We start from the raw sequence: 23,326 nt of genomic DNA, 5'->3' as shown, positions 1-23,326 counted from the left end.
CAGAAGGGATATATGAAAGAGTGCTAAGTCACAGACTACCCAGTTTAAGGAGAGGAGAAGGAGATTCATGGTGAAGCATAAGGAAGGAAGGTTCAGAGGAGAAAGAAAAAAATTAAAAAAGAACACAGAATCCCCAGGGTAGGAAGTTCCAGGAAGGAAAGACTGATGTACAGTGTAAAACATAGCAGCAAGGTCCAGCACCACAAGGGCTGACAGAGGGCTGGACCTGGTCTTACTGAGTGAGCTCACTGGTGGCTTCTGCCAGAGTAATTTCAGAGAGAAGTGGGGGCTGAAGCCAGTTGTGCATTTAGGTGATGAACAGACAGCCGTAAATGTCTAGGACTATACGCTTTCAAGAGTCTACCCTGTTTCCCCGAAAATAAGACCTAGCCGGACAATCCACTCTAATGCGTCTTTTGGAGCAAAAATTAATATAAGACCCGGTATTATATTGTATTACATTATATGTTATATATTATATTATATTATATTATATTATATTATATTATATTATATTATATTATATTATATTATATTATATTAATTATATTATATTAATTATATTATATTAATTATATTATATATTATGTTATATTATACTATATTATACCTGGTCTTATAGTACAAGAAGACCGGGTCTTGGGGGGCCAGCCCAGTGGCTCGGGCAGTTAGAGCTCTGTGCGCCTAACTCCGAAGGCTGCCAGTTCGATTCCCACATGGGTCAGTGGGCTCCCAACCACAAGGTTGCCGGTTCAATTCCTTGAGTCCCGCAAGGGATGGTGGGCTCTGCCCCCTGCAACTGAGATTAAACACGGCACCTTGAGCTGAGCTGCCCCTGAGCTCACGGATGGCTCAGTTGGTTGGAGAACGTCCTCTCAACCACAAGGTTGCTGGTTCGACTCCCGCAAGGAATGGTAGGCTGTGCGCCCTGCAACTAAAAACGGCAACTGGATCTGGAGCTGAGCCCTCCACAACTAAGATTGAAAGGACAACAACTTGACTTGGAAAAAAGGCCTGGAAGTACACACTGTTCGCCAATAAAGTCCTGTTCCCCTTCCCCAATACAATCTTAAAAAAAAGAAAAAAAAAAAAAAAGACCAGGTCTTATATTAATTTTTGCTCCAAAAAACGCATTAGAGTAGATTGTCCGGCTAGGTGTTATTTTCAGGGAAACACGGCACAAAAATGCCTAACAGCTGAAAATTAAAAGTAATTTTTAATCAAAATCAATATATAAAAATTAGCATCATTAATTGACAAATATTGTATTAAGCCCATCTGAAAACAATTTCTAGGTTAGGTTTTACAATTTCATAAAAATTCATAAGTAAGCATAACGATTGCCAAGAAATAATCAATAGTAAGTGAGTCACTCATTGCTGATCACTTCAAAAGCAGAAGTATAAAAATCCTGTCAACATAATTAGCCTTATTTAATCAGTGATGTGGATCCATTTTATAGATTCAGATGACATGGGATGACACCTCCCAAGTAGAGTACCTGGCACTGTAATGGCCTTAAAATGGCCATGGTGAATAGCAGCTTAAGAGGACTACAAAGCTTGGCTAAGAAGTAAATAGAAATAGATGGAAAAGAGAAGTTAAAGGAAAATACAGGATAAAAGAAGAAGTTACAGGCTGAAAGTTAATAGCGACTTGGAGAATGATGATACGAGAGAGAAGAGGTAATTCCATGGAGCAAAGTCCTGGAGGAAATAGGACTGTGTGGGACTAAGAGCACGTAAGGCCAAGGGTAGCAGAAGAGCAATGGATGCAGACACAGAGGTATTGATTTAGATACGTTTGCAGGCCTGCAGTGGAAATTGAGATAATTTGTGTGTGAGCCCTACAACTTTTGTAAGAGAGAAATAAGACCTTTTACTGAAAGTGCAGGGAATAGGATTGTTGAGGTGGATTCAGAAGAGAAACAAAGGTGGTGAATAGTGAAAATTGCACAGTATTTTCAAGTGTGTCCTCTCATGTAATTCTTACAGTCTCCTGAGCTTGTAAGGACAAATATTACTAATTCCACTTTCATATAAAGAACCTGGACTCTAAAGTTATGCAGGAAAACTGCCTAACTGTATTTTCAACACAGTTGTATTTTCCAACTATATGTTAAATATGTTATTTAATTATAATTTTAGTTTTTCCAAGTGTTTACAAATAAAGCTCTGATACTTTTGATCGCATAGTATGTCATAGAACCATGACCTAAGCCATTTCTCTCCCCAGAAGCATTAAACATCTATCTCTTCTCCAGTCCTACTCAGGAGTCAGGAAAGAAGAAAAACCTAATGCTTCAAAGTGGAGATAACAATAAGACTGTGAGCCCCAAATTGTGATGAATTCTGAGCATGGTTAAGTACCTACAAGATTTTAGAGTAGTGTAGTCTACATTCAAAAGCCCATTCTTCACGAATTTTCCTGAAACAAATCTACATCTATAAAAGTAAGGCATTTCCCAACTCGGCAGTATTCAGGGATACTTAGATGAAACAGGGAATAGTCAGTAGGATTTAGATCATAATGATAATCCCCAAAAGAAAATACAGGCAGTTACTAGGTCTCCCCCTTTAATCAGAAACAGAATGGTGAAATGGATTTATGATGTCCCTTGATTGATATGCTCCCAAAATAAGAAAGACTGAACTAAAACTGTTAAAGACACTAAAATGAGATCATCAAAAGAGCAATACGCCATCTCAGTTGGTTAACTCTCAGGTGATCACAGATGGTCTTTGAAATCCAAGGACTAGATTCTGTATCTGGATATCCCTTTTGAGCCTGCAAGTGATACTATGTAAGTGAGAAGATTCACAGTTCTCGCTTCATCCTGCTCAGCCTATCTGGAGGGTCTGACACTACTGGCCCTCCATAGCTGGCTGAAATCCTCTCCTGCAGTTCCTGCGACATACAGCACGCTCTGGGGTCTCCTTCTGGTGGGCTGTTCCCTTCTTCCTTCCAACATTAATTCTCTCCCGATGATACTGTCTTTTTGCTCTTCTTATCTAAACTTATCTCCCTTTGGTGTATGTGCTCTTGTGGATTGAATTATCAGTAAGTGAAAGGCCTTCAAGCCCACATTTACAGCCCTAAGCTCCAGCCGGTGGTCTAGCTCCACAGTCCCAGGCTGGAAACATTTGGAGAGTGAACAACTGATAACTTCTTGTCTGACATGTTGCCATTCTTTGACTTCCATACTAAAAATTATATAATCACTGTTTACTACTTTATAGAGACTATTAAAAAATCCCAAACCTGGTTATGGTATCGTTTTAATTGAGAGCTGGAAACCTCAGTGTGATTACGGTTCCTAGTTTGTCTGCCTGCTTCTATTGGAGTATTGGATCAGTCAAAAAAAAAAGTTAGGGCATGTAATTTTTCTCAAGGCATTGTAATTTATTCTATTAGAAGTATAGTCACACAACCTGTCTAATTCTCTTGTCCTTGTATGTTATTTGATCCTTTTCCTGGGGACTCTTGATTGTTGTAGACAGGCTTCAAAATTCTCAAAAACAGAGAAAACCAGGCCAAAGTAGCATCCTTCAAAAACTCCAGAAAATAAATGTAAATTAAGGAGTTTATATTCAGCGAAGCTACTTTCAAGTATCAAGGATATAGAGAAATAGTTTTAAACATTCAAGGACTCCTAATCATCAACCTTTCTTGAGGAATCTACTAGAAGAAAAACTTCATCAAACCAAGAGATGAGGGGGAAGTTTCAGCAAAAAAATTGATGACGAGCATTTAATATATTTAGTTATGCACCTAAAAGCAAAACAAGAGTGGAAGAATATCATATGGCAATGCTATCTGTTGCATATTATGACAAAGGATAAATAAACAATTTAAAATGTGATTGGAGAAGGGAGAGGAGGAAAAAGGAAAGTAGAAAAAGTCCACTGGCTATATATGCAATAGGTAGGAGTAGGGTTTCCAGGCGGGAATTTCCACCCATTCTCAGGAAATTTTTTCACTTTCCTGTTCCCAAATCCCGAGAAAAGTTGGTTGGGAAATTGGGAAAATCGGCTCCTTGAACCCAGGTGGTTGGTAGTCAGCCATCACTTTGTGGAAACGATTCATCATGGAGAACAGAAAACAGTTTATATCTCGGGATTCGGGAATGGGAAAGCAAAAAAAATTCCTGAGAACAGGTGGGAATTCCCGCCTGGAAACCCTAGGTAGGAGTTAAAATACTAAATACTGTCAAAAACTCACAAACCAGTGACAAATTTTAAAATATACCCAGTTCATATTTTTTTCATACTGGTAAGATAAATACAATATCCTTCATAAAAGTTGCAAAGATGCAAATGCTACTTGGAATTTCACAATGAAACTTAATCAAAAACTACTGTACCTTACAGTAAAATCATAGGAGCAAGAAGCCAGCACCGAAGCGTGAAATGGTGAAAACTACAAAAAACAAAACAGAACAAAAACTTTTTGAAATTAGTTGTAATTGTAACACGCTACTTCATATGGTCATTCCCGTGAATATGATAATTAATTAAACTCTAGTCAGGGCTGTCACTTAAAATTACTGTGAGGCTTTCCCCAACCTCACATGCTTTAATCCAAGGCAAAAAACTTCTGGCCTTTTACGTATCATCTACAGGAAAAACATTCATTTTCACATTCTCCAAAGCAAATCATCACTCAAGCTTTTTAGAACTTATTTAGAAGAAAATATTCCCAAAGTGTGACTATTCTGGAAAAATTAAATACAATTTAATATTGGCTATCCAAAATCAACTTCTACAAATATAGGGGATTTAAGTATGTGATAGTGCAAATATAAATGTATTATACTTTAACAATTTTATGAATACATATATGATTGCTATAAGCACAGGTATCAAAAAAAAATTAAATGTTAAGTAAAATACCTTTAATGAGATACCAGCTAATGAGAAATTACATGAAGGACAAAAATCTGAAAATTTAAAGATGGTATCTTTTAGATAAGTAATAAATAACATAGGCTGCCCTTTGCAATTATGTTTCTTTAGTATTTTTCTTACCAGTACTTTAATAGTTATAGACACATAATTAACTATATTTACAAACTTTCTAGTTTGTAAAATACTTTCACTACATTACCCTGTTTCATTCTCAGAAGCACTGTGAAATGTACATAGAAAATACTTTTCAACTACTAAAACCTGTGTGCCATTAAAAAAACAAAACAAAAAACCCAGGGCACTGTGTCTCATATGTTAAGTTATAGCAAATAAAATTGAAGATATTAATGTAACTGATATTTAGAACTTTTGAAATAGGAATAAGAATTACCTTATTGAAAAGATCAATAAGGTACTTTTTTACCCTTAATGTAAAGAACAATGTAATGAAATTCAGAGATGTCATTTAATTAAGATGTTTTCCAGAGTGACTTAGCAAAACCTACCCTAAATAAACACCAGGAAACTAAATTATGACACTTATAAGCAGATAAATTTATTAGGAGCAGCAGAAAAAATTTATCTCATCTTCTGCTGTTATATATATATATATAATCACATTAGGGAAAAGAAAGAATTAACCATTCCTCTATATGAGTTGCAACAAAGTAAAGAGACCTTCCCACTGAATGAAAAATTATGAAGAATATAATACTAAAACTAATTAATATAGTTTAAAAATAGTAAAAGGAATAGTAGATTAGGGATGACAGAATGAAAAAAACATTTTTATTTAACCGTAAATTGGCTACATTGTCTGATTGGCTACATTGTCTCAATTCATTCAAAAATTATGCAAATATTCTACCTAATTTTAGCGTTCAATTTTCATTATCATTAGTTGAGTAACAAAAACATGCATAACAAAGAATCAATAACCCCAACCCCTAAACACCTTTTATATATACTTCATTGATTATATTTATATTTATATTCTACGTATAAAATGAAAAGATAAAAACTTACTTTTACTCTCCTAATAGCATAGGTGTGGCCAAGAAGTTCAAACACTGGTTGTCGAACATTCCTCAAGTCCCAGCCTCTCAAACTACAGTCAACTGCCCCCGTCACCAGCAAATTCTGAAAACAATTCAGAGAAAAGTAAGCTGTGCCAACTTTGCAATTAAGCAGTAGCCAGGCTTTCCTACTAGGAACAATATCTATTTTCTGACCATTATTTAACCAGAACCCAGGAGTCATTCTTGAGAAGTTATAGGACAAGTATAGAAAGGGATCAAAATATCCATCAAAAAGCCAAAATGAGTATGACTGGAGCAAAAAGGAACTCCATATGCTTTATGTATGTGATGGAACACTACATACAACAGAAAGACACATAGTCCCAAACGGCACTGTGGATTTACCAATCCACCGTTAGTAATATTAATAAGTACATAAGGGATTAAAAATTATACCTGACACATTAGCCCACCTGTCTCTTCAGCGTGCTCTGAGGTTTTACGAGGCATTAAAAGGCAAAAGTCCTGTTAATTTAGGAATATTTGAAAAGGCAAAGGGTATAAATTAAATCTTTACATGTTTTTCTAAATCTAAAAGAATCATTGTTCCCAACTCTCATAGGCCCTGTCTTAACGTAATATCTAATCATATCTGAAAATCTGTGCAAATAATGGGAAGTCTCCCATCTAGTCAGGTTGTAGAAACTCAGCTATCTTACAGACCCAAGTGAACCGAGAGTTTCTGGCTGAACAGGCCAAGCAAGTGTCAGGTTCACACCCAGTACCATCCCATGTCAACCAGAGCAATAATTAATTGTTGGAATGTGTAGGGCTTCAGTATAAGCACATCTGAAGAAGTTTCCATGATTTAAGAAATAAAATTTATATTAAAAAAATGTTAAAAATAAATAATAAAATAAAAAAACTAAGTAAATAGGAAAAAAATAAATAAATAAAATTTGTAAACCACTCTCAAAAGTATATTGGCATCTTTTTTGTTTTAAAATTCCAAATGTATAACATATAGTCCACAATTTCATTTTCCTATATGGAAAATTCATTTATGATGACAGAGATTTGAACTGTAGTTATCAGCATTGAAATTTTTATTTTGATCAAGTATTACTATCGAATAGGTACTGAATTTTCTTTTTTATTTAAAGAAAAACTGCCAATATAACGTTCTCTTAATTTTCATTAATTAATTTAAAACTGGGAAAAAACAAGGCATACATTTTACCTCTTTGTTACAGTCAACAGACCACGTCAAGTATATAAATATACATAAACAGTGTATCAACACATACTTCATCCATTGCTATTTCTAACTCATATGTTCCTGTGGTTAACTGAAGCTTTGCAACAAGTTACAAATGGACACTGCTATCTTACAGAAGCAAGAAGCTTGGTTAGGCTTGAAAGATGAATCAAAAATTTTTTTAACTAATGGACTGTTAAAAATCAATCTACAAATAGTTCAGCAGCCTGATTAGCAAAGTGAACAAGAATGGAAAGCAAAGATAATACAAATTGTCAGGGTTAAGAGCAATAAAGAAAAAATTTCCATACATTGTAAAGCAGTTTCCCAAACAAACAAGTAAGGCTGCCCTGCTGAACTTGGAGAATTTTTATTTCTTATTCTGCCTGGTTTATGTGCACTTAAATTGAATTAATGTTAATGCAGATTGCTCACAATCATCAATTAGAAATGAAAGGATCAGAATTAAACTTAATGGTCCATAAACACTACCAAAGTCCTCACAAACAAAGATAAAATAAAATCTAAAACATTTCAACATTAGGAAGGGCTCAGTAGCTCAGGACAGAGCCAGACGAAGTACCTCATTGTATTTACACCAGTCACAACTCAAAATTTCTGCTTGATGTGCTGGAACCACAATTCTGACTCCTGCTGCCTTCACATCCCAAATTCTCAGAGTCTGATCACCTGGGGAAAGAGGAAGACTTGATCGCTTTCCATCACACCACTTGGATGTCCAGTGACACATGGTGCTCATGATGATAAACCAAGGGTAAATCCACTGCTTTCACTGTTAGGCTACTGCCAGCTCTGTATCATACATGCATATCTATTGTTTTTAATTAAAATAATGCATAAGAACTACTGAAAGTGATGAAGTAAAAAAAGTAATGCACCATGATGGTGTTTTTTAGATCTACTCAAGTCCAAAAAATCTGAAAAAAAGCTGAGAAAAGCACAGTGGTAACTAAACACACAGCCAGTGCATTTTTCTCCAGAAAAAGGCCCTGAAAATCCTCGCATCTAGTAAATAAAGGTAATACCCTGTACCAGCATATTCTACAAGAAACAAAATGGTCACACTTTTACTGATAAATACAAGCAATCTACCGAGACAAAATGGAGAGTTTTTAAATCTTAGCTTTTATTATTAAAGTTTACTAGGCCAGCCAGAGGGATATTTTTCTCCTTGGAAAAAACAAGTCGAAAAAATGTAAGGATTATACTTTGCATTATTACAAAAATGGTTTACATTGCTTAGCTGCACAAAGTCACCCCTGATTAAATGTTTTCTATGCTGTTTGCCTTGAATGACCAGATGAATAAAACCCAGACACACATACACACACACACACACACACACACACACACCTACATCAAAAGTAAATTACGACAATAACTGATCATGGGAGAAAGCTAGTTCATCTTGATGATAAGAATGTGGTCTCTAGGCTGGTGGCAGTCACAGTCTTGAATTTCATTAGTAGTTGTGTGGCTCTGAACAAGTTATATAATATCTCTGAGACTGATTCCTCATTGCTAAAAAAGAAATAGGATGCCTTCATGCAGGGTTGCACAAGAATTCTGTATAATAAAGTTTCTGTAAAGCACTTCGCACGGCTGCTAGCACAGGGTAGACAGTTTAATATACGGTGTATATAAAAATACTAAATTTTTAAATTATCCTTTACTTACCTACATATATTTTCCTATATCTCAAATTCTAAATCAGGTCATTTAGCAAAATTTAGCTATTTTAGACAATTTTTTTTTCTGATTTCTTTGGAAGCTGCTTAAGAAAGATAAGAATTAAAATTGTTGGTGGTAATACAATATAGAGGTTAAGATCGGGGGCTTTGGAGTTGCAAAGCTGGGTTCTAATCCAGCTCAATCATTTGGTAGGTGTTCATGTTTAATAAAGTTACTAAACATCCCTGATTCTCCTTTTCCTTACCTATGATAAAATATCTTCCTTATAAAGTTGTAAGTTGAAGTATAAAGTTGAAGTAAGATAAGGTTTAAAAACATAAAATAAGAAAACATACCTATGATTAGAAGTCCTTCCCATCCCTATGAATAATAACATGAATAACAAGCTAATCCTTACTGGGTGCTGGTCTGAGCATTTCATATACTTTAACTTATTTTAAACATCATAAATGAGGCAGAAATTTTAATACAAAAAGTAATTTTTGTAGTAATTTCCAAATGAGGAAACTGAAGCACATGGAGATGAAGTAAGTTGCTCAAGAAAGCAAGTGATGGAATTAGGACCTGGAACTAGAACCCACGCAGTCTGGCCTCTGAGCCTGTGCATCTGCAGCTACACTCACGTGCCTCCTCATGTTGCGGGAGAAGCGCCATACAATCAATGCTGGCTGATTCTTGAGGAATTATTCTTTTAATTTATATGTTAATTTTTTCTATAAATTGGGGGAGAAACACTTAAACACACACGCACACACACGCGCGCGCACACACACGACATTCATATTTGCCCCATAGTTGTTTTAGAAATAAAAGTAATAAAACATTGTAGTTGAAACCTCTATGATTGTTCTAATTCCATGCCCCATCTCCTTGCCCAGAGGCTACCACAATCATGAATTTGGTATGCAACCCTTTAGTCTGTGTTTCTGTAATACTTTTATTACATTTTTATGAATTCATAAATATACCCTATTGTTTTTTGTGTGGGATTTATTTAAAAACACCATCTTACCACTTGACAAAAAGTTGAAAACCACTCTGATAGAGCAAAGTAGCTAATATTTTTGGATCTAGTTAAGGATGATAGGCATAAGAAGGAATTATGAGTTTAAAAGAACCAACTGGAAATTAATCAGAATTGGTAAACTTCGAATATCATTAGGGCCCTAATTAAATCTACTGTCTGTGGTCTAGCCACCAGTCAGTAGAATTTGTTTCAGAATTCTAAATAGCTTTGATAAAATGATCTTTCATGGTTTTCCCTAGCCTTCAGAATACAGTAAGTCCTCACTTAATGGCACCAACAGGTTCTGGGATTTTTAAGTGAAATGACATATACCAAAACCAATGTTACCACAGGCTAATTGATATAAACAAGAGTTCAGTTCCTATGGTATCTCATCAACATTGTAATGAAACGACATTATCCAAGGACCTGCTACATAAAGGAAGGTGCTGTGGACGTCTCGTGTTTGGGCTGTCCAGCAACACTCTTCTAGGAGCAGTCCTGGCTTCTTGCCATGTGATTCTAAAAAGACGTATGGTTCAACATAGTTGACCAGCTGCCAATGGCAGGTCTGCAACTGATAAGAGAAGCTGACTGGCCAGTGGCATGTCCAAGCAACGCCAGTCATCGTATCTTATTTCCTGTCTTAACCAAGCTGACAGGTCAAAGGGAGGTACTTGAAATTTTTCTGAACTAGAACTGAAAAACTAATGTCAGTTCCTCTCTGATGATAGAATTTACAGGTTATAAAATTGAGGAGCTGCCAGTGGCCATGTGCCTCACTGTATGGAGAAAGCCAGAAGCAGGGTCAAGACAAGAAGCAGAGAAAATGTTGTGCACATTAGAAACAGAGAGTGTGTCCTGAGACTGACTGTTCAAGCATCCCTCCCCATTCTGGGGTTGCTTTTCAACAAATTCTACAAAGACCTAAGATAGTTCAAGTCCTATCATCTGTAGGCAAAGGAGATATCTGATCATCTTGGAGGGAGGGACGAAATTCACTTGAAGCTTCAGTCTCTGAGAAGTCTAGCCCCAGACAAAAACATTTGATTTAGTGTGAGGCTTCCACTAAAACATAGGAAATGCCTAAAGTACACTAGCTTGCAAAGTCTGAAACTATAAAGTCTGCTATAGCTATGACTAATGCAATATTTAAAGTTCAATGAGCTTGTGTTCACCCTAAAAATCACATTATATGGGTACGTGAATGATTTAAAGTACCAAAACCTTACAATGAATGTTGACTAGGAGATTAAGAACTGTTATTCTAGCAATGATATGAATGAATCTGAAAAAACAATGTTGAGCAAAAGAAACCAGACACAAAAGTATAAAAACAGGCAACATCAATCTATGTTATTAGAGGGCAGCATAGTGGCGGCCCTGGGTGTGTGTGCGTGTGTGTGTGTGTGTGTGTGTGTGTGTGTCGGGGTGGGGGGGCGGTGGGGTGGTAATGCCTCAGAGGATGTGAGGAGGGCCTCTGGAAACGTTGTTTCTTGATCCGGGTGCTAGGATACAGATGTGTTCACTGTAAAAGTTCATCACCTTCTATACTTAAGATTATGCACTGTTCTGTATGTGCATTATACTTCAATGAAAGATCAAACAAAGCCACAACAAAGGCTGCCTGTATGTTTATTCTAAATTTCTCTGGAACAGTATTTTGGTTCTTCATCATCATATTGAGGCAGCATTTAAAAAAACAAAAACAAAAACGCATCATCACTTGTCCCCTCTTGCAGTTAATTAAAAGGGCACAGAAAACTGAGAGCTGCTCTGTAGGAGCTAAGAATTCCACTTCCTTCACAGTTGCTCCTGCCGCACACATTTGGCACTTCACCCTCATCACTGGTTTCCAGGTAGGAGAGAGACCTTCTGGCCAAATGGCACAATGACTCACTCAACTCTTTGAGCCACTAGGACATCAGTATTTATGTTTTTTAAATCATATTTTCCAGACAACTGGCCTTTCATTGTCAGCCAGACATTTATCAGGAGCCTGTGATGGTGCCAAAGACTCACCTGAATTACCAGCTTCTCCTATCAGTTATAGACCTGCCACTGGCAGCAGAACAAATAAATGTAAATGTACAATACTGTGGAGAAAGTGCTGGCTGCTGCTTTGTCTCACCTCAAACTGCAAGAGGTAAGAGGAAGTTGGGTTAGGGGAAATGAGTGTAAACACCATGGCTGAAACTGTTAACCGAGTAGCAAAAGGATACATACTGGGCCCAAATAATCCAATTTAACTGAAATACCAGATGCCTATCAGATGTAATATGACTTTTTTCTTAGATTAGAAATGAGGTGGTTTTTTTTTAACGACAAGATCCCACACATTCGGGCACAGCTATCATTTATACAATTATGTGGAGTCTGTAATAGTCGTAATTTCGTTTTCATGGTTCAAAAGCAAGTTTACTTCAGATTAATCCTCTTTCTGTAAAGAGCTCAAATATTCTTCCCTTCTAGCTCATATAACTTAGAAATATGAATTCTGTACTAATATAACTACCATGAACTAGACAAAATGCAATATCCTTCAAGGACTCTGCTATGAAAGGTAAATCTAGATCTAAACCTCTAAAAAGTCCCCATTTGGCCTGTTTTAACTTAGCTAATGATAAATGTAGTTCTAGATTTGCAAATACCCTGCAACTTTGAAAGTGACTATACTTGGAGTAATTTTTTTTAAAGGAAACATTTTAACAGCTCACAGGTCCAGTGCTTGATTTTCATCAAATCCCCTCTGATTTATTTTAAGCCTCGAATGAGCAGCCATTTTAGTGACTATCGGCCCCCTAGAATGTATCCATCTACTTCCATTCCGTGTGTGTGTGTAGTTTGGGCACCACCCTCCCCATTTCCCATTCCCAACTGCGGGAGCTAAGCTGCACCGAAGCCGACCAGCACATTGCATGCCCTCTCCCAAGCAAGGGGATTCATTTAGGAACATCCACATGGACCATTCAGAGCCAATGAGAGAAAATGAAACTTTCCTAGATGTCCGAGTCCTTCTCACTTTTTCCTACCGGACAGAAACCAGACAGGATGCGAGGGCTGACGCTACTGCCATTTTGTTGTCACGTGGTACCTGATACTGAAACCAACGCAACAGAAGACAGAGCAAAAGACATGGCAGGAATATCCTGGGAGCCAGGTATCCAGCCATGGTTATAAAGCCAGATCTAATTCTGGACTTGTAAACTGTGTGAGCAAATCAATTATCTTCTGCCTTAAAGCAGTTTGGGACCGAATTTCTTTCAATTTCAACTAAAGAAGTCCTGGCTGATGTGACCACTGTTTATATTCATTTCTAATTTAACACATGAAAGTAATGTCATAATGGTCTTTTTCTCTGGTAAAGCAAATGATCATTCTGTTGAGAAAAGACTTTTTATACACTACCTATTTAAAATACACATATAGTTTTAAAAGTTAAGTTTCATGATCATATTGCTAACTCTCTACACATAATTAATCTTCTTCTGCTATCTAGTCTCACACACTGAACACTCTATATACAGCATCCAGAGTCAATATTATGTATACCATGCTACACAAAGGGCCAATGGAAGAGGAAGAAGCGTGTGTGACTCAGCCCAAATAAAGGGCTAATATACACAATGCTAGCCGACATTTAAATAAATGCAGCTGTATTAGTTCATGATTTTGTCACTGTCGGATTTTACGCTTGGTCGTGGGCATAATAAGAACAATGATTAAAAGTAAATGAAAACAATTTTAGAACTTAAATAATAATATAAGTGAACAAATTACATATAATAGTAAGGTAAAGGAATTTTTAAAAATCTATCAGTAGTTCAAGGAGTTTTATTTACTAATACTTTTGCAAATATGTAAAATTATCCCCATTATTAACTCTGGTTTATTATGAATGATGCCAGTTAGAGAGGCCAGCAGACATGTTTTCACTGTTTCACTAGAAGGGAAGCATTTTCAGTTCATTGAAGGTGAATCTATTCTCTCCCACTAATTCCATCCGGGGTTTGAAATGACTCCTTTGAAACTGTAGGATCTAAGGCCAAAGGGCATGTCAACCCTAAAAAACTTATGCTAGTATCAATCTAATTCACATCTTCACAAGGATTTTAATTCAACTGTATTAATACTCTCGATGTTAGGGCTTTTCACTAATAGTAAAATTATGAAAATTGTAACCATTACATAAAATTGTGGTCACCTTACAGATGTGATTCACTATGAGCATGAAACTCATTAGAATTTACATTAAAGTAGAAGCATAACAGATGATTAACTGAAGTTAGGCTAAAGAGTTAATTCAAATTAAATGTGTTACTGTTATCATTTACTTAATACACACCTGGCCTTATGATCAGCTGCATCACAGAGAAAAAAAAAATCAAAGAAGAAATTTAGGCTTGGAAAAGGAAATGTGACAAGGAAAATATATTACTTGTCCCATCCCAAAAGCCTTGATATTTTGAAAAAGATTTAATTCAGATTATGGATAAAAAAACCATGACAACTTACAAGTTTTTAAAAAAAACAGTAATAATTTTATAAGTTAATGGAGTACACCACTCTTTATTCTAGAAAGCAATGCTGTTAACTTCAATCAGTGAACAAAACTTTAAAAAATTAAATGCACTTCCATATACAGAAGTTACTATTATTCACTATCATCTTAGATCCAAAAACTTGCTTAATCTAAATGGACATACTTCTCTGTGGACCATTTACCTGAAGGTTTCCACTTCTGAGTGTCTTCAGCCTAACAATACTTAAAGAATTTAGGGACATTTGGTCATTTTTAATTTTTAGAATTAAAAAGAATAAACAAAAGACAAATACCTTATGACCTCACTTATATGTGGAGTAAAAACAAACAAACCATATAGCTACAGAGAACAGATGAGTCGTTGCCAGAGGTGGGAGTGGGGGGGTGGGCTTTCATAGGCGAAGGTGGTTAAAAGGTACAAATTTCAAGTTATAAAATAAGTCATGCAGACATCAGGTACAGCATGGTAACCATAGTTAATAATACTATTGTTTACTTGAAAGTTGCTGAGAATAGATCTTAAAAGGTCTCATTAAAAAAATTCTAACTGTGGTGATGGTTGTTAACTAGACTGATTGAGGTAATCATTTCAAAATATGCATATCCAAATACTGAACAATTATGTTGTATACCTGATTTAATACATTATGTCAATTATCTCTCAATAAAAAACAAGTGAAAAGGACTTCTGTGACATCATATTTCTTATGAAAGTCACTCAACATAATTCAACAACCCAAGGCATTGATATAACTCATTAGCAAGAAAGGAACAATTATGCTACCTATTGCCTGTCTTTGGATGTTGGATAATTAAATGAGGAAACAATGTTAGAAGCACTCTACCTCTTCCTATAGCTATTGTCTTCTGTCTTCCCTTAATCGACTGAAAGACCTTCCATTTCTTTATCTCCCCTCAAGGTTCTGTACCAGCAAACATTTTCTGTAAAGGGCCCAACAGTAAGTATTTTTGGCTCTTAGGGCCATTTGGTCTCCTCATAACTACTCAATTCTGCCACTATAGTGTGCAAGCGGCCATAGGTAGTATGTGAATGAATGGGTGTGTCTGTTGCAATAACTTTATTTACAAAAACTGTGTGTGGGTCATGTTGATCTGAGGGCAGTACCGCTGACCCTTGAATGATGAACTCAGGGACGAGGGGAGTCAATTCCCTACAGTCAAAAATCCATGTATAACTTCTGACTCCCCAAAAACTTCACTACAGTTGTCCCTTGGCATCTGCAGGGAGTCAGTTCCAGGACCCTCATGCCCCAGGACACCAGACTCCCTGGATGTTCACGTCCTTTATATAAAATGGTGTAGACCAATGCATGCTGTCACCCTTTGCATCAGTGGATTTCCAACCGCGAATGGAAAATACTGTTTACCAACCTGTGCTCTAGTCTAAGGTTTCTTTTCATTAGTCTCTCCTGGGTGCTCTGACTTACCGCTAACTATCACTTAGGAGCCAATGACATAATTTTTATTCACAAGGCCAAACCTCTCAGCTCCTAGTTCAACCTGCTCATTAACAACCCCACACATGTGTCCCACAGGCTCAACGTGTTCCAAAACAAAACTCAAGATCTTCTCTGTCAAACATATTTATCTCAGTTGACACCCCCATCCATGAATCTGTCCTTCCCAGGAATCTAAGACAAACTCTAACCTCTTCCACATCTTATAAAATCATCTTTAAATACCACTCAAATCAGCCTGCTTTGTCCCAGACCTTCTGCCATCATCCTCACCCATGCTTCTGTCTCTTCTAATTGTTCTCCCTGTGCCCACTCTAGCTCACCTCCAAGCTGTTCTCTACACAACAGCCAGAATGAGTTTTTTTAAAATGCAGGCCTAATCATATCACTCCCTTGCTTAAACCTCTTCCCACTGTCCATGGGACAAAATCCAAAATCTTGAATTCAGCCCACAAGGCATGATCTGGGTCCCTGTCTGCTACCCGGACCTCACTTTTACTCCCTTTCCTCTTAAGCAATAGTCTACCTGGCTTTCTTTCCATTTTTCAAATGCATCAAGTTCTTACTTTTGAACATCCTACTTTCTAGGCCTGGAATGTTCTCTTGGCACCAAGGCCTCCTACTTTTCAATGAGCCAATTCCTTATTCATCTTAAACAAAAGCCAGAAAAAACTGATAGTTTTGACTACTAAAAAAATTAAAACTTTTTGCAGTAAGAAATTAATAGGTTAAAAGGTGAAAAAGAAAAGAAACAAACAAAGAAAACACTGGGATACAGAGGACTAATACCTAAATGTAAAAAGAGCTCATATATCAATACAGAAAAACAACAAATATCTCTCAAAAGAAAAATAGGCCAAAGATATAAACATATAACTTACAAAAGGAGAATTATGGCGGCCAACTGACATATCAGTCTTCACTCTCCTTAGTAATCAAATATGCAAATCAAAACAACAGTTAGATATTTTTCATGCATCAAATTGCCAATATTTAAAAGACTGAGGAGGTGCATCTGTTTATCTGCTGCTCTGTAATAAACACATTTGAAAATTAGTGTCATATAGGCTATATGTATGCACACACTCCCAAACCATCTAATTTCTCATTCTGGAATACTGTGAGCAGATACCGGCTTATCCTGCCTGTCACATGTCTGATGAAGCAGGGTGAGAGTGACTCTAGCAGGCAGTCTGGGACAGCAGCTCCGGCCTTGCGTGTGCCAACTAAATTGTTCACCTTTGTTTTATTCCTATGTTTGTTACAGCTTTAACGGCATGCAACACATTACGCAAGTCATCTAAAAGGAAAATGAAGCAATATGTATTAAAGTCATACTTTTTAGGAATCAAAATATTCAGAAAATTTTCCTTAGCCAAATGTTTATTGGTGACAGATCAACTAAAAGAAACATGTACTTCTTTTTCTATTTTAAATTTGTTTTAACTTCACAAATTTAAATATCTAAATTTATAATATAATTCATAACATGTAATTAATGGGTATTGTTTTCCATCAAGTTGATTCAAAACTACAGTCTAAGAACTCTTTCTAAATGGTTGCATGATTTACTCAATTCAGCAATAATTCTGGATTAAGGCTACTAAGAAATCTCCAGAATCAAAAACTGCTTTATAAAAACAATGTTTTCAATGGGGAAGAAGACTTTGGGATAGGTGATTTCATGACTCACAATTACAAAGTTATTTTCCTGTATAATTTCAACAACAACAAAGGATTTATAGCTACAAGCATGTAAAATCTCACATTGCTCAGCATTTTCAGCCTTTGAAAACATCTGACTTTTTCCTCAAGAATATTCCCCATTAATACTTTAAATTTTTTGTACCATATACTCTGGAATAAGCAAAATAATATTTATGGAGGAATACAATAAAATGTTAACAGTAGTTATACAGGAGTAGGGAGAGGAGGCTTTTACTTTTTTACTTGGTATGTATCTGTGTTGTTTAAATATCCTTACTATGTATTGTTAGAATAGGGATTATCTGGCACACCATTTTTGTTTTTCTTTATAAATTTATATTTTGAAAGTTATAAAAGTAAAAACTAAAAAGTGATGATCTTATTTTGTCAATCACCACAACTATTTATGATTAATTAGGATGTTACACATTCTTACAACTGTTACACAGACTTAGCAACCTTTGTTCTGATAAACAAACCAAGGATAAAACCATTTAAGCAAAGCAGCTCAATGGCTAGTATAAAAAGCTAGGCTGGTTCCCCATTTTGAAGGATTTATAACCAGTTGTAACCTGCCTAGGACAACCTATATTTGTTCATTAATAGTTGTGTTCTATCTAATTCACATTATGAAAATAATGGTGTGGCAGATACTACAATGTCACTAAGAACTGATATTCCATATATTTAACCACATGAACTACAACTCCAAATGCCTTTCAATGTACTGTTTCCTCGCTGTGAAGAACTAGCCTACCTTCTAAACCTGGGCAAAAGGGAGCATTGCTGTCTCAGCTTCTCCTCTTGTCACCCTCTGGGAAGACCCTGCCACTGAACTTCTTCAAGTAAAATCAGAACAACAGAAGAGAGAAAGGCTAGGCTGGTGCAAAGAAAAGGTAAAGGATGAAAGTACAAGAGCTGTGAGGGCAGAGTTGAAGGGGTTTGAGGAAAAGAAGGCAAACGGCCAGCTGGCCAGGGAACAGGCATTGCAGAGCAGCTCAGGACAAGTGAAGACAGGAGAGCTATGTAACTGGCCATTTGGCAGGTAGACTATGCTGCTTTAAATGGCACTGCAAAGAGGCTGAGCAATGTGTTCCTATAACTTACGTGTAAGTTAGACTGTGCAGGTTTTATATCATTTATCAATTGGCCCACAAACCAAATTTGTAAATCTTTATGCAAACAGTACAATTATTAAATTTCGATAAAATGACTTTTCTTTCCAAAACAAAACAAAAAAGACTGAGACATATAAATATAAGTATCTACTTTGCCTTAGAACTGCTGACATAAATCAAAAGCAGTCAGAAAAAAGATCAGACCAAAAAAACATCCCTGCTATGGCTTAGTGGCAATGAATTACAAAGAATATTCCTAAAAGGAAGGTAAAGTAAACATTAAGGAGAGACAGATGCCAAAGCCCTCACTTGCTCTTTGTCCCACACCTCTTACCTCATCAAAGAGAAACATGTGAAGTCAAATGCTTAACATCATCAAAAAGTAAATCAAGTGTGGCTAATTCTTGTCTAGAGGTTGGTAAAGAATGAAACCATCGAAAAAGCACAAAAATTTTAGATTTTTTTTTTTTTAGGATTCTTTTCCTCGAACTCTAAGGTGCACAGCGCCACCTACTGGGGAAAGCAAGGCCACCATTCACTACAAGTAAGGCTTTCGGAAAATAGCCAATTATTTACCTGAGGCTGAAGCAAAGCAACCAGGGATGTGGGGAGACCAGATGGTACCATAAATGACACTTTCATGTCCTCTAAAGGTGCACAGAGACTTTCCCACAGTTGGATCCCACTACGAATAAATGAATAGATCAATTACTGAGAGGAAAATTAAAATGCACGTTTTTATATATACAGTATATAGCACAGATGTATCTTTACATATATATACACACACAATATACATACGTGCGTCAAGGATTTCTAAAAGTCTATTTTTATAAAAAGCAAGATGGTGTTTATGGGGCCAAAGTAATCAATGCTGAGCTAATTATTAGTTTACAGCCAAAAGATTAAAAATTTTAAATTCTAATAAATGCTTTAATACATTTTTTTGAAAAGAAAATTAGCTATCTAATGAAAAAGCTACAAAAGTATGTTCTAGAAAAGGGAAAAAAATCAGTGGAAGCTTTGGGGAAGGGAATATTTGCTTTTAAATACAGCAATGGCCACATACCAGTTTGACAGTTTGATCCCAAGAACCAGACACCACAAGCTGTTCACCTCTGGTTTGGCTCCAATCAACACTATACACCTAAAAGTAATTAAAATTGTCATCTAGCAAGCAAAAGAGCATCAAGTTCGGTATTACATTTTATCTCTATAACAGTGATAGCCAGTTAGAACAATTAATTCGCTTTGCTCAAACATCAAAAATAAAGTTCTACAAATCTCAACATGGTGTCCGAGAAATGGAAAGGTCATTTTGTCCATTCTTCCAGACTTATTCCTTACAGATTGTACTTTAATAGAATTCTACAAAATATTTCCAAACCTTCTTCACTAAAACAAATTATACATATTTTGAACATACCAACAAATCACTGTTTGCAGCACTCTGAAGAAATGTCAAAGCAGATTAGAAAGTTAGTCATTTCAAAAAGCTTGCCGGGTCAATGTTTATCAGAAAGTATTAAAATTCAATTACTATCCCTATCTGGCCTTTCTTAGGAAAAGCTTATAGGAACCAGGTGATCCTTTCGGATCTCTTGGTAAACAGCCTTAGTTACCCAACGCTGCTATTCTAACCTATGCTTCACTGCTCTCTGAACCATTTGAAAACTTATAGAAATATTTTCACTGTCATTTTATACAACAGATTACATGCAGAGCACTAGGATAAACTAAGTTCAACAAAATATGTCCCTAATTATACTTTATGAAAGGAGTCCTGACATGGATCTGAATGTGTGTCATTGAATGTGACTGGCAGGTTATTTTGTATCTAAACACTCCTTAACTATTATATTTATGTAGACAGTATGAGTGTCTGGGGGTTTGTTGTGGCTTAAGTATGGGTTACCTACTCTTGGCTCCTTGGTGCTAAACTAAACCATGTTTAAGCCTGAGTAAAACACAAACAAAAAAACAGTAAAATTGATCCTGTCTTTATTTTAAACTCTAATATTTTGTTAATCGCAGATATTTTTGCATTAATTTTGATTTTTTAAAACTACTGCATTAAGAGATTGTTTTGACTACTGAATTTTTAGGGGGTCCCTTAAACAGTGTACCCAAGGCGAGTACCTAACCTACCTCACCCTAGTCCTTTCCCTGCTGCGGCCCATATCCAAAAGAGAGAAGAGCAGTTGGAACATTAAAGAAACTTCAATCCAGCAACAGGGAACAGCTCATAAAGTATACAGAGAGGGCAGCAAACACCAAAGAGCTGCTACAGCCACCTGTTATGGATGGAAAAAGATAGGTTTGGAAGCAATCACTGAAGATCTTGAGAGCCGAAGAGTTTGATTTTATTCTCTAGGTCAGGGTATGGCAAATTTCTTCTGTCAAGAGCCATATAAATATTTTAGGTTTTATGGTCCATGTGATCTCTGTCACAACTGCTCTGCTAAACTCAGTCTTGTAGAGCACAAAGTACCCACAGATAATACTTAATGCATGGGCATGGCTGTGTTCCAATAAAACTTTATTTACAAATCAGACAGCAGGTTGCAATTGGCTTTGGCCAAGGCCTATGTAGCAGTTTGGCAACCCCTGCTCTGAGCTGATGTGAGCAGTCAAAAATAACCACAATAGCAAATCTTTATTGAGCACTTACTGTGTGCCAGATATTGTCATAAGCATTTTATGTATTTTATCTCATTTAATCCTCACTTCTATGAAAATAGATACTCTGTCAAGGCCCAAAGAGGTTAAGTAACATCTAAATTCCCAAAGCTAGCTGAAATCTGAACCTGGGCAATTATAAATATTAAGGAAATAAAGTCCTGCCCTTGTTGTTATCCCCTTCCCCAGAGCTACATTTGGGCCCAAATTCGTTTCATTTTGTTGTCTTGAGTTAATCTGTTTCCAAGCACTCAAAGTCTCTGCCCACCTGATGAACTCCTGCTCACCTGTCCAGATGTGACCATTATGTCCTTCATGAGATAAGCTTCCCCTGACGAATCCCTCACAGATTTAGATGCTTCCTTCTGTGCACTCCAACATCATCTTGTACCTACTTCTAATTCAACATTTACCACATTTTACTAAAATTCATGTTGAATGATTGCCAAATCTGCTAGATTTTGGAAGACCCCTCTAAGCAAAATCATCTTGCATGTCGATATTCATTGCAATATAAGAGGCACTCAATACATGGGAGTTAAAAGAATTTAACCCTCCAAACTTACCTTCACAACCTGTATCACTGTTAAGTAGTTAGAAAGAGCCACTGTTTTCCTTTTAGAGGGTAACTGACTATAACCACCATCACGAGCTCAGATGCCACTGCCTCTACACATTTCCAGCATAACATAGGACTTGAAACCTTACGACTTACGACCATTTAAAATGGCAAGAGCCTCCATAGGCTCAGCAAGAACCCAACCCTAATGAGAACAAAAGACAGGAGGTAAGAAAGCTGCGCTGATGGCAGCGTTGTGCCAGCTGTCCTATCTGACACATGACAACGTGGCAGGCATCAGGGCTCTAGGACAAAACTAAGGATAGGACACACATGATGAGGTTAAAAATTGAGTAATAAAGAATGAAATAAAGGTGACTCAATCAACGAATGCTTTATTTGCTTTGCTGTGTTTAAAACATAAGGACATGGGAAAGTAACAGTACAAGCCAGGATACAATGCTTAAAAAAGAAAACTACAGACATACATACAAAAAGGGTGCTGGGATGGAAAATTCAGCTTGATGCCCAGGAGAGAAGTAGTTAAGCAGGGCCTTGAGGGAGAGCTGGCTCTCATGGCAACAGCAGGAAGCAGAGGTGCCAACACCAACCAGAAACTCCCCCAAAGACATATATGGGCACAGAAAGTGCGTAGAGATCAGGACGAGGGAACACTGCAAGATAACGCTGAGGTTTTGTGCCTGGGGATTGCCAATGATGGTGGCAGGAACAAAACAGGAAGACTGGAGGAAGGAAGATAATGTGTAATTTTAGACACACTGAGTTTGAGATGACAGCAAGATAGTCAAGTGGAAATGTCTCATAGGAACAGGGTTTGGGCATTAACCTCAAGCTCTGAAAAAAGTTTACAGCCAGGAGATGTTTGGAAGACAACTGAAAAGGCATCACTGGATTCCATGATCCCAACTGCAAATTAATTCACTAATCTATCTACTCAACAAATATTTATTAAGTACCTACTATGTATAAGGTTCGGGCAGGGGGGATATACATTGTTAGAAAAGATAGATGAAGTCCCAGCCCTCATGGATCTTATTTGTTTGTTTATGTATTTCCGTATTTGTTTGCTTTCACCTTATATTTTTGCAGGGGAAGACAGGCTGTAAGTAAATATATAACTTTAGGTTTTGATTTTTAAAAAATTACAAAGCAAAAGAAACCAAAGTAAGGAGACTAGAAAACAATGACAAGGGCAGGAGGTCACTTCTCTACAGAGTGGTCAGGAAAGACCTCTGAGCAGAGAGATACCTCAGTGCAGGAAAAGAACTCTGCAGATTTGAGAGGAAAGGCTTCCGGTAGAAGAACAGGGAAATACTTT

General features: G+C 36.6%; 1 protein-coding gene across 2 annotated transcripts in view; it reads right to left on the bottom strand.

Moving 5' to 3' along the window:
* Positions 1–23,326, bottom strand: part of PEX7 (peroxisomal biogenesis factor 7) — a 69,575-nt gene that overhangs the window by 35,906 nt on the left and 10,343 nt on the right. For both annotated transcript variants that reach the window (XM_019732814.2, XM_074333627.1), the window contains exons 4-8: positions 19,819–19,896; positions 19,326–19,434; positions 7,768–7,874; positions 5,934–6,047; positions 4,364–4,419 (exon numbers count right to left, since the gene is read on the bottom strand). In XM_019732814.2, coding sequence (XP_019588373.2) covers positions 4,364–4,419; positions 5,934–6,047; positions 7,768–7,874; positions 19,326–19,434; positions 19,819–19,896 — 464 coding nt within the window. The remainder of the gene's footprint in view (positions 1–4,363; positions 4,420–5,933; positions 6,048–7,767; positions 7,875–19,325; positions 19,435–19,818; positions 19,897–23,326) is intronic.

Source organism: Rhinolophus sinicus, linkage group LG05 (assembly GCF_036562045.2).
Source record: "Rhinolophus sinicus isolate RSC01 linkage group LG05, ASM3656204v1, whole genome shotgun sequence".
Taxonomy (NCBI): domain Eukaryota; kingdom Metazoa; phylum Chordata; class Mammalia; order Chiroptera; family Rhinolophidae; genus Rhinolophus; species Rhinolophus sinicus.
This window is presented reverse-complemented; position numbering and strand designations above follow the sequence as displayed.